General features: G+C 40.1%; 1 protein-coding gene, 1 long non-coding RNA gene and 1 pseudogene across 2 annotated transcripts; 2 read left to right on the top strand and 1 right to left on the bottom strand.

The window, feature by feature from the left end:
- Window positions 1-1,749: 1,749 nt before the first annotated feature.
- On the top strand, window positions 1,750-3,074 carry LOC103340832 (uncharacterized; annotated as a pseudogene).
- A 179-nt stretch (window positions 3,075-3,253) lies between these two features.
- Window positions 3,254-4,180, top strand: LOC148914532 (lachrymatory-factor synthase-like). Its single transcript, XM_089042322.1, has one exon. The coding sequence runs from the start codon at window positions 3,327-3,329 to the stop codon at window positions 3,951-3,953; it is 627 nt and encodes a 208-aa protein (XP_088898448.1). The 5' UTR covers window positions 3,254-3,326; the 3' UTR covers window positions 3,954-4,180.
- A 628-nt stretch (window positions 4,181-4,808) lies between these two features.
- LOC103340834 (uncharacterized) lies at window positions 4,809-7,441 on the bottom strand. The gene is made up of 5 exons (XR_514740.3): window positions 7,246-7,441; window positions 6,581-6,695; window positions 5,866-5,981; window positions 5,684-5,758; window positions 4,809-5,164 (listed from the first exon to the last, which is right to left on the bottom strand). It is a non-coding gene; the product is annotated as an uncharacterized LOC103340834 (long non-coding RNA).
- Window positions 7,442-12,261: the final 4,820 nt, after the last annotated feature.

The raw sequence follows: 12,261 nt of genomic DNA, 5'->3' as shown, positions 1-12,261 counted from the left end.
TATGACATTCTTCGAATGATATTTCGATATGAGATTGTGAGCATTACTTGAGAGGATGTCATGTGTCCTTTGTCCAGCTTGGTTTAGCAAGCGCCTTCTTTAGACGGATCGGCAAATTGGGTTGCTGAAGGCTCACCCTGTCGATGGTTTGTTTATGGGTTGAATTGCTAAAGGCTCACACCTCGTTGTTTTGACTAGGTTTTGTAGGTTCTTTTGTAGGTCCCATGTTATACGTGTCACGAAATAATTGACTAGTTAGATATGGTATAAACAATAGCTATAAAAAAAATTAATTAATAGGCGTTTAATTAACTCTGTCTTTATTTATACAAGGATGTAAGTTAGATGAGAAATTCCGATTTTAAGTGAAACCACTGTAGAAAATTCAAGACTTTAGCATCTATTTCTAATATGATTATGTAATTTCTCAAAATTTGAAAGTTCAACCACATAAGATCTCTCACTAATTTCTGTAACTTTTCCTAACTCGATCATCAAATTAAGATGAAGAAAATGTACTTTCCCATGATTTGATATGCAGAGATCACATGAATTGGAAATTTGGGTTCCAACCGCAACCAATATATGACTATTTCGGGTTATGCTACAACTAATAATTAAGGTCCAAATTTTGGAATTCCTAGTATTGGAGAATGTCGAAACTCTAAATTTTGTGACTGTACACGTGGCGGGGACGCATTGGTCAGAAATGCCCGTCTTCTATTCCCTTAACCAGCGGACGAAAGTGGGAGTCGTTGTTTACGAAGGCGGCAACCAGAGCACAACAATCACGAAAGCCGTCTCATTTTTCCCGCCAATCCCAAAATATCCGCTCTACTTCAATTTATTTGCGAAAAGCCCATCTCTGAAAGCGTCTGATCTGCCGGTCAGTAGGGGTACTTTGGGGTTCATGCCCCAAAAATAACCGCTAGTTCATATTTTTTCTCGATCCTTCCTTCCATGCCCGAAAGAACCAAAACTTTGCAAAACAAGAAGAAAATTTTCAACCGCAGGCGGAGATTGATCCTGGTTTAGGGTTCATTGGACTTTCCATTACTGATAAGAAGGTAAAGTTTTCTCTTTTAAAAAGAAAAATTAAATATTTTCTTGTGAATTTCTTTGCTTTCTTGCTAAATTTCTGAATCATTTATATTTTTATTAAAGCTCTGCTGTAAAGTGATACATAGGAGTATGAGTGTAATCTTTTGCTGTTGAAATAGTGGGAAAGAAAGAAATCAAAGTATTGAATTTGTAAGCACAAATTTTCTTAATACCCTGAAATATTCGATCTTTTGTGAGTTATGAACTTGACTTTAATTTGGACTTTGTTGACTCAGATGATCCAAATTTTCAGTCCCTTTTGCTGTATTTTCTCAGGAACCAAACAGAGGGTTTCTGCTGATCTAGTTCTAATATGAAGCCAAAGGAAAATTGTTAGAACACGTTTGGTTTTGAAAAGGGGGGGAAAGATAAAAGTTCTCTGGTTGCAAACCCCTATTGCTGATAGTGGTTTAGGGTTTTTTTTTTCTTTCTATTTCTGATGTTGGTAACAAAACCTTATTGCTTATTTTAATTTTGAGTTCTGTCGTTTTTATTTCATATAGTTCCTTTATATCTCTGCATTATAAACAGTGGGAATCAATTTATGCACATGTCAAGGTCATTTTTACAATTTTGTTTTTGGTTCCTGAGGTGAGGTCTTTCAATTGATGAAGCAGCTTATCTTTTGAAGCAGTTGTACAGAATTTGATGAATTCCCAGTCTACTTGCCGCAACCAGAGACCCAAAGGGTTGAAGGTAAAGCTGGTCTTTCAGATTGCATTGCTTTTGGCTGTTTGCTTCTGGTTGCTATACCAGATGAAGTACTCACATGAGAAGGCCTATAGTGGAAGTGCAGAGAATAAGGTTAGTGAAGAACGCGGTTCTGATATTTTGGGGCGCAAAGTGAATGCAGGGTGGTCAAAAGATGGCAGTATATTTGGATCAGAAGATGTAAATCTTGTGGAAGGAAGTATAAAGAAAGAAGATGGAGGTGTTGGAGATGATATGTTAGGTGAAAATGCTGAAGAGAATAATGAAGCAGAATCTAACAAAGTAGATGATCATGCTCGTGGAAAGCTTGCAAGGCGTGAAGGGAATGAAATTGAAAGGACAGAAATGCAGTACAAAGATTGAACATTACAGATGATAATTCTGATGTTGAAGACAAAGGAAATGATGAACCAGTGGGGCTCAACAAGAACTCATTGCAAGAAGAAAATTCTCAAGAGAGACATGGAGATACACAGGAAATTATCTCGGATCACGATGGTGAGAAATATGTGAAGAATATTAGTCATGATGAAGTTGGAGAGGAAAAGGAGCAAAATTCACAAGTTAATCATGATAAGCAAGAAAATGAAAAGGACCGAGAGAAAGAGCCACAGAGATTGGAGGAGTTTAGTACTAACAAGGACATTTCAGTACAACATAGTCAAGGGAAGAGTGACACTCTAAAGGGCCCAGATTCAGTGGTAGATGGAGTCCATGGATTTAATGATGAGAATGGTGTTCCTGTAGATGGCAATGATCTCATAGAGTCCATAGTGACTGGATCAAGTGATGATCATGCAATGGCTCTACATCAGGAAATGAATTCAAGTTCAAACAATCAAAGTGAAACGAAAGAAAACACTATGAAGGAAGAAGTTGCAGCTAAAGAAGGAACAAATGGCGCTGATTTTGAAGCGAAAAGCAAAATCTCAGTAGAAGACTCAAAAATCGACATGAAACCAAAGGTGGAAACAAGTTCTGGAATTGGTGTTCACGCAAACACCTCAAGGATCGATAGCGTTTCAGAAACTACACAGGGAGGCAGTTCAGTTTCAGATTCTTAATAGAAAAACAAAGGGTCATTAACATTACAGGTTTTTTTCGACACGCTGAAGAAGTTAAAAGAACAAAAGTAGAAAGTGACTTGAGGCAGTAACATTCCTTGGTGAATGACATTGTACAATCTAATTATGAATTTGTTTTTGCACGTTGTTCACATTTTCTTTGCCTACAAAATGAGAATGGGCGATAGTTTTATACAATCTGGTCCCATGAATTATTGAACTTACTTTTGAAATTGTCCCTGATTTTTTTATTTTTTTTAAAGGTTTCTTACAAGGTCTCAATGGGAAACTGGGGGGCCCTTGTTACAACTTTCCAACTTACAAGAGGTATCTCATTGTCATTTTTCTAGTGACAGAGGAGCTGGCAACCACTAGCAATGGATTTTGTGTGTGGTGAAAATGATGTTTTGGTCCCCTTCCATGATCTTCAACTTCTACCGCATGTTTTAGATGTTAGGACATCCTTGCAAAAGGAAAAAGGAAAAAACAAAAACATTCATTGTTAGCTTTCTTTCTTGTGTTGTGGTCTTGGAGACTTGGGAGTTCTTGCAAAACAGAATGGCGAATGAGAAACAATTGAAATGGGAAGGCAAGGCTAGTGCAGAGCTCAATGGCCCAGAAGCAGAACAAGTGTGGCCTCTTTTGGAGGACTTCTTTGGCCTGCACAAGTGGTTCCCAACTCTCACAACTTGCCTTGGTGTTGAAGGCATATCAGGGCAACCCGGTTGTGTGCGCTACTGCGCTGGGTTCAAGACTCCAGTTGACCATAAAAGAGAGCAAGACCAAGACCAAGAGAAGGTGAATTGGACCAAGCAGAAGCTGCTTTCTATAGACCCAGCACAACTGATATTTAGCTATTCTATTATAGATGGGAATGTTGGGTTCAACTCATACATTTCAACTGTGCAAGTGGTTCCAAAGGAAGGTGGCTGCAGTATTGTGTGGAAGTATGAAGTTGAACCCGTGGAGGGGTGGAAAATGGAGGATCTGGACATGTTTATTGGCACAGGCTTGCAAGTCATGGCTAGCAGAATGGAAGCCTCTCTCCAACTCCAAGTTGGGCCACTGGAACCATAGAGTGATAACTTGTGTTGCTGTCCTTTGTTGGAGTGACTTTATTTCTCTTGGGTCAGCATTAATATTGTTGCAGAAAAGGTGTTATGTGCGTTTTTCGGTGTCTGTTTTCTTCTTCTTCTTCTTTATTTATTTATTTAAGTTTTCGTATGTAGTGCAAAATTTAAAGATATGTATGTTGATCCATCAACTATGTAAAATCCTGCAATAAAATTTATTTCCTTTTGATATCTTTGGATAGGAATTAGAATAGAAGAAAACATGTGGGTGTGGCTTGCGTTGTTTATAAATTATAATTTCCTATTATGTCTGAATCAAAATTTTCTTTTTGAAATTTCACTATTTCTAAGCCATTATATTCAATCGAAGTGGGAAAACAGAGAATTGGAAGACTTACCAAAGACAAAGGTTAATGAAGAAGTGGGTTTGTATTAATACGGGATAAGAGTTGAAGAAAGTGTGTTAGCTCCCATCAGTCCCAGTGCTTCTCAATAATGTTGGTAATATCAAGTTTATTGCAGCTTCTATGTGACTTACCGAATTGCCGGTTGTAATTTGGAGGAAGTAAACCAAATGTCTGTACGAAAACAGAAGAAAAAAACACTCTAGTAGTATTTTTAGAGAATATGTGACAGTTAGGCTTTTTAACAGCGGTTTTCGTCCTCTAGCAGCGGTGTCTGTACTTTTTTTGACGGTTTATATACCCCTTGGGTCTTAAACATCTTTAGTCGCGGTAAATGTCGTCGCTAAGCGTTTCTAAAGACCCCTTTCGCAGCGTTCTTGATAACCGCCGCAAAAAGTTGGAAAATAATTATAATCTTCTCCTACGCCTGAAACTGGGAGGTACAAATGAAAAGATAAAAATAAAAACCTCCTTTTCAATATCTTTTATGTATATGAACATATTACATGATAACATTACTAAACGTTTATTAATTGGGTACATGAAAATGCCTGTATGGGATTGGAAAGAAATTCAGTGCAAGTTTCTCATGCCATCCACAGTACAGATGACTCCCACCGACATGCCAGCAACTTCTTGCCTGTTATCCTTTCTCAATCCTTCTTTGAGATGGTCTCTCTTAGAAATTCCACACCAACAAAAGTCAGAGCTGAAACTGAATTATTCTCAATCCTGGGAATGCTACCTCTGAGCAACCTCCTGTGCATCGTCAGCCATCCTTGTGCTACTTTGCATATAACAGCCATTGTACCTAAAGTTCACAACAAACGTTAGATGGAAACTGTAAAATCGTTCTTCTATCACATCTAACTTTCATCCCATGAGTAAATGTGAGGCCTATATCAAATATGTCAGGTCGAAAGGAAAGCTCAGTTTGAAATAACAATCAACACAAACTTTACCAAAGTACATATTTTCTGACTATAGCCCATCAATTATGTACCCAATATTTAAAATATTCTGTTATCTGGCTATGAGATTCAACCAAAATGGTGGGAAAAGGTGCATTGATAAAACAACTATAGCATTGTAAAATCCCCTCAATAATCACAAAGGATAAATGGTGTTTGTGTCTGTGGACCAAGGTGGTCAGCGTTCACATACACAACATCTGACACAATACGATGCCAAGCCTTGCTCGGATAACATTAAGTACTCTAACAACACAACATGATGCTTGCAACAAATTTTTTTTTTTCCTACACTAATAACTAGAAGTTATATGAAAGTAATAATAATAAAAATTAAAAACCACATATAGAACTGATACCTCAAGGTTGATCCCTGTACTTGCAATCTTGGTTTGATCACATCGAAGGCACTGGTAAGATATTTGCACTAATGCCTGACCAATTTGAAGCAAGTATAAATTACCCTACAGAAAATGCTGAATGCAATTATACAAGACTTAAACCAGCACCAAGTAGGACAAAGTTTAAGCAAGGTACATACCACCAGACAATCCTCCTAGTATGAGTCCCTCAACAGAACTATCAATATGGAAATTGGGATTGCCTGTGGACTTTTACTTCCCATACTGCTGCAAAGTTTCAAGCCTTCATAATAACCTGCATACCAGAAATAAGAACCAGAGCTCATTAAGTTAAAAGCAACAGAATAATGACAACTAAATCATTTAGAGGCCAAAATCCTAACTGCCTATCATTTGCCAATCATAAAAGAAAGTATGTCTGAACTACTGTACTCATGGTAAAACTGGATTGCATGTAGTACAAACTCAAACTAAGTTAACTTCTCTTTTCTTATAAGAAACAGAGCTCTTATTAATGAAAATAGTGTTACAAGGACGATAAACGAAATGTCCATCTAAATACTGTTAGCATCCTCAATCTCAAATGCTATTCACAATAAGATCAAACTAAGAATTCAGTGGTCAAGACTCTTAATTGCCTGATCTCCATCATAATGAAAATAGGGAGAGGAGGGAAGGAGGAGGAGGGAACACCATACATTTGGATACAAGGCTTCATAGGTAAGCTATGCCTTTAGCAAGAAAATAAAAGCCATATCCAATGCTTGAAATTTTGCTTTCTTACATACAATTTACATGAAGTTAAATGCCATCCATATGATTGCATATCAAAAAAATTAAGCTTTATTACCCACTAGTCATGAATGTTACATCTACAACATCTTTACTCTATACCTGACTTGCACAAAGAATAACTTGCTCTGAATACGTGTCTTTATGGTGCCAACCAGATGCATCATTCCTTCCCCACATGCCCCAGCAATAGCTCTCCCCAGAAACTCCTTCCAAACTGCATTGACAGATTAAAAAGTCAATTACCAACTTCCCACTTCCACAGATATTTGAAAATTCTACTAATCAAAACATTACGATCGAATAACCAAACAAAATTTTTATACACATTGTCATATACAATTATACGTTCACTAAATATCAAAATCCTTGAGTTCTTTTATTCCCCAACAATATTTTTTCTTAATTGAACAGAATATTTCCTTTGATTTCTAACGCTGGCTGAATTAGTTTCTTCATTAGTGAAAATCTGAAAAATAAAAATTGGGTTTTAAGTTGCTTCAAATTCTAAACATGCGTAAAGTTGCTTCAAATTCCAAACACGCGTAGTTAAACCTATCTTTAAAATTCAATGGATGCATTTAGCTAGAAGATTAAAGTTTTAATCTTTCATTATAAGTTTCACTGCTTGATGTCTTCCAACGATCCTAATATGTCGGAATCAAAATTTTCTATTTTACTTTTTAAAAATTCTCTCTGTTTCTAGGTCATAAGATTCCTATAATCGAAATTATTAAAGTGGGAAAATAGAGAATTGGAAGGCTTACCAAAGGAAAAAGATAATGAGAGCTTTGATTTTTGATATGCTATGTAATTTGGGAAAAGCAGTCGCAGAGGGATTTTGATTTCGCCGTGGAATCGTCGATGACACCCCTCTCCCTTTCTGTCTCTCCCGATCAAATCGTCGATTGGGCCTGTGGCATCGATTGGGCCCCTGCCTCAGGAGACGAGTTTGGGGTGTCGCTTTTTGGACTTTGGCTCTGTTGGGGTTCTCTGTTGGGCTTTGTTTCTAGTCCTTTCATTGAATGAAATTTCAGATGACAAAAAATAAAAATAAAATAAAAAAGAATAATTACGATTTGTTGGGGATGTTGTTATTTCTTGAGGACCTAAATTAGAAAAGCAAGGCAATGGGGTTTCAATGGTGCATTGATAGTGTGTGTAAGAAACTCCCTTACTATTGCTTGTATATATATTTTTTTAAAGTTTAGCCAAGCACACCATAAATTAAAATTTTGCAACATTTTTAAATGAATAACCAAAATTGAGCTATGGGTAGAGCATCAATCATGCCAAACTCATCGAATCGGCGGATCAATCAGAATTATAGTAAACGAGTTGGTTTGATTTTGACCAGAAAAAAAAAAAAAAACTATTGGTTCAGTTGCGATTTTGGGCCATGTTTGTTTAAATCATGTTTAAGGAAGAAATGTTTTTATTTTATACTAAATTGAAGCGGCTTCTGGGGAAAACTGGTGCCGGTTGATTAGATATTCAGCTACTGCTACTTTGGGCTTTGATTTTGAGTTCGACCTTTTGGGATTGGAGGAAGAGTAAAACAAGAGAGAGATTGAGTGGTAAAGACGAGGCCTGTGAAGCTGGACCGAGCTTCTCAGAGAGAATGAGAGTAAGATTAGCCTTTTGTTCATCTGGGTTATCATATTTTTCAGAGTTTTGGTTGGTGAGCTTTTAGCAGTGGTTCCTACATGAGAATTGAATACAGAGGAATTGGTTTTGAAATATGAACTTGCCTGTGATTATGATTGGGGGACTCTATTGCAGAACGAACAACTTCCAGGAAGGAACTGGTCATCCAAGCTCATGTGCTCCGTACCCTCAGATCTGCTTAACATTTTAAAGTTATGAAAGTTGAGGCCCAAAGCCCGCTCGTTAGGGTTTTTAAACCCCAAGGCCTTTTTTGGGGTTTAGGGTTTAGGAGAAATAGGAAGCAAACAAATAGAGAAAACAAAAGCCGAAAACGCTGGGAACAAACAAAGCACCATAAATGGTAACCGACAGATGGGAAAATAGGGGGGAATGTAACCCTCCACTTCCCTGGGCTCATTTTCCTTTCTCATGGAAACTTTGGAAAAATAGGCACATTTTGTATAATTTTGTTCTTATTAACAATTTAGAATTACAATATAGCATTAAATGTATTTTTTAAATTTGATTTCATATATAGGTATAATATTGTTGAGGCCCAAAAATCCAAGGGGCTAAGCCCAAATTAATCCTTAGCCCAATATGGGTAATTGGATGCAAAATAAGCTCAATTGGGATAAAAGGAAATTTATAAGAGCCGCCAACACAAGCTACAAGCCACGAATCATGCTAAACAAGCACGTGCAGAAGAAGCCAAGGACATACCGATATTACTAAATCATGCTCACATGCCCATTCGGTGCTACTTGGCCCGACTCTAGCCTATCATGGCATAATGAAACCCCAAGCACGAGTATAGAAATTATGCGCATTCTAATACCAAGCTACGTCACGAGCTTAAGTGGGCCCAAGCCACGAAATCAACCGGGGCTTACTGAGAAGGTTGTGGTATGGAAGGTGACAAGCAATCACGGGGCCCATTCAGGGTTCAAGGAACGTAGGTTTCAAAGCCACTTGGGGACTTTGGAACTCAAGCCCGTTCCTAGAACCCAAGCATATGGGTTAGCATGAGAGAGAGGAGAAAAAATTGACCCATGCTCTAGGAAGACACCAAAGAACCCACCAAAATATTTAGCCCAGCCCACATCAATAGAATTAAAGGGAAAGCCTTTCCAGCAGCTTGACAAAAGCACAAACGTTAGAAGCAGCAAAACCAGAGGACCCAATACCATATGTACAAGCCCAAAACCAACAACTTACAAAAATCTGGCGTCAAGTCCTATTCCCGTTTGAATTCCAAGCAATGGAGCCATGGCAAGACCAGAGGAAATCCATGGGGGTGAGGGAAGTGTCCGTCGGACAAAAGGCTCCATCTCTCCCCTTTTCCTCTGTAAGCTCTGCCTTGGAGAGAACATAAGTAAAGCAGTGGCGCCTTCCCCTCTACGGGAAAGCCCAGCTGCGTCAAACCATTGGAACCATAAAGGGTTCCTTACCCATGCTCCTTGGGTGGGGAAATTCATCAAAATAGAGCTAGGTAGGAGCTGCCAAGGGAAAAAGAAGAAGAAAACCAAACGAAATTGGAGCTCCTAACGCCTATAAAAGGAGACTTTTGCTATCCAGAAAATTCATCCACAACTCAACGATCCAGACCTTGACCAAGCTTTGTCAAGCAAATCTGGAATTTCCTCAAGCCACCCAAGCCTTTCTTTGTTCATCTTTCTTCTTCTTAGGATAGGGCTCGCACTGATATTTCCTCCGTAAGAAACCCACGCTGTCTTCTCTCTCTCAAATTGCTAAACTTGTGAAAGCTTAGCTCCCATGCCACATGCTCCTCAAGCTAAGCCATTAATGAAATCCTCATGCTTATTTGGGTGTTAGTGAAGTGATCCTGAGAGTGTTCTTTTAAAATCTCATTAGATTTTCTAAAAACTCTCTTGGGAGCTTGTTTTTCGAACTCAGGCATTTGGGGGATTTTTGCTCGTTGCCTTCTTCCAGAGCCCAGGCCCATTCGTCAGTCTTGGAACAAACCCCTACATAAATTGGCGACTTCACTGGGGAACAAGCTGCCATTTTACTGATGCCTCCAAGAAAGAAAACCCGAAGCAACACCATGGCCTCCCAAGATGGACCTGACCATGGTGATTCTGAATCAAGGCAAAATGCTTCCTCTAGAGGACAAGAGCGTGCAAGTGAGGAAGCCTTCACCCTCACTGATCTCATCACGCTATGCAGGCCATGGGGGAAACCCAGAAGGAGATGATGGACACTATCAAAGAATTAAAAATGCTGATTCCAAGCCAAGCGAAGAGGATAGACGTCCGCAAGAAGAATCTGCCGCTGGGAAAAGGGTCGAACAAAGGGGACCGTCTTTTGTCACTCAGGAGGATGTCGTTGCCATGCTGGAAAAGGAGCTTAGTCGAAGTCAGGAGGATTGGAAGTACATTCCTCAGCCACCGTACCCAGCAAGTTTACTCCAGCAGCCCTATCCCAAAGGTTACGAAACACCAACCTTTGTTCTCTTCGATGGGAGGAAAGGAAGCCCGAAGGAACATGTCAACCGATTCCTTGATGCTTTGGGGCCGCACGCTGGTGATTATAATTTGCGACTCCGAGAATTCTCAAAGAGCCTCACCGATCGGGCTTATACATGGTACACCACGTTGGCACCAGGTTCTATGCGTTCCTGGGACGATTTGGCGAGCAGGTTTTGTAAAAGATATTTTCAGCACGAGGAGAGGGTCACCACCACGCAGCTCAACAACACTCGCCAAAAGCAAGGGGAGGATCCCGTGGACTTCGTGAGAAGATTCCGGGACTTGGCTCTCGATTGCTATGACGAAAAAGATGAGGAGGCACTTGTTGAGATTTGCATCAGCAACATTGTGGCGGACTATAGAGTATACTTGGAAAATATCGGCATCAGCCAATTTTCCCGGCTGCTGGAAGGCGATAAGAAAGACGAGCATGTCTGTCAAATCGACTGGACAAAGGGGCTGGAGGAGTGAGAAGAAGGAATCACATCAGGTGTTAGCCACGGATGAGAAGCCATCTAACGACTACAGCTCACGCAAACGAAAAGATAGGGAGACGTACCCGCCATTGCCTTGCAAAGATGAAGAGTTTCATGCCATCCTCGACACAATGATTGCTGACGGCGCAATCAAACCTCTCAGGCCTTACAAGGTCCCCACCAGGGAAGAAAAAGTGATCCCGATACATGCGCTATCACCAGTTTGTAGGACATCCGACCATCACTTGTCAGAGTTTAAGAAGGATCTTACATGGCAAAATACACGAGGGAGTTCTTGAGCTTCCCTCTAGGAAGCAGGCTATTGATGAGGACCCTTTGCCAAAACGAAGGGGGAAAGAAACGGCTGCTGTTATTACGTGTTCAGATGATTTGCTCGACGATGACGAATTATGCCACCCATGGAGGAATGATCCAAAGCCACCGGAGGCTATTTGGGAGCCTTGTGGAAACATGGATAAAGCTTACTGGTGCAAATACTCGAAACCGCCAAGCTATGACACGCCATGGCCACTCGTGATGGCTGGGATGATTGCGAGACAATGGGGTGTTCATGTTGGACATGCCGGAAGAACAATGCCGGAAAGCCTCGTCCGACAGCAGAAACGCTCTGTGTGACATTTCACTCCCTTACAGTGCCGAGGCGATCAATGGAGCGATATCTGAGTTCGAAGCAAGGACCCACGCTTCACAGCCCTCCAGAGGAATCCTAGAGTTAAGTCACTCTTTGACCAACTTGGTTTCGGGCCTCAGCGAGGAAGCATTCGTAGAGCCCTTATGAATATTTCTGCAGAGCCAACCCTCATTGCTTCACTGCTCAACCTCAAAGGTCATTCTTGGAAAATGACAACGCTATCATTTTCACAGACGAGGACATGGAAGTTCCATACCCGGATCATAAAAGGCCGCTTTACCTGGAGGGACAAATCAATGATGTGTTCATACGGAGGGCTCACAGTGAGACACGGGTTCTTACATTAACATCTTGCCTCTGCTGTACTTACATGGTATTCCACTATCCAAGATCGTGCATTCCCAAACGAGCATTAGCGGTTTTGGGAATCAAAGTGAGGTTACGGTTGGATATATGCAAGTAAATTTGAAGGTAGGGCCCATCCGGTCACTCACCAAGTTCTATGTGGTGGACGTA

Source organism: Prunus mume, linkage group LG8, assembly GCF_029339155.1.
Source record: "Prunus mume cultivar Tortuosa linkage group LG8, ASM2933915v1, whole genome shotgun sequence".
In the NCBI taxonomy this organism is placed as follows: Eukaryota; Viridiplantae; Streptophyta; class Magnoliopsida; order Rosales; family Rosaceae; genus Prunus; species Prunus mume.
This window is presented reverse-complemented; position numbering and strand designations above follow the sequence as displayed.

Bases quoted from the DNA above. Each gene is read 5' to 3' on its own strand.
- LOC148914532 (XM_089042322.1), top strand. From the start codon at position 3,327: ATGTTAGGACATCCTTGCAAAAGGAAAAAGGAAAAAACAAAAACATTC.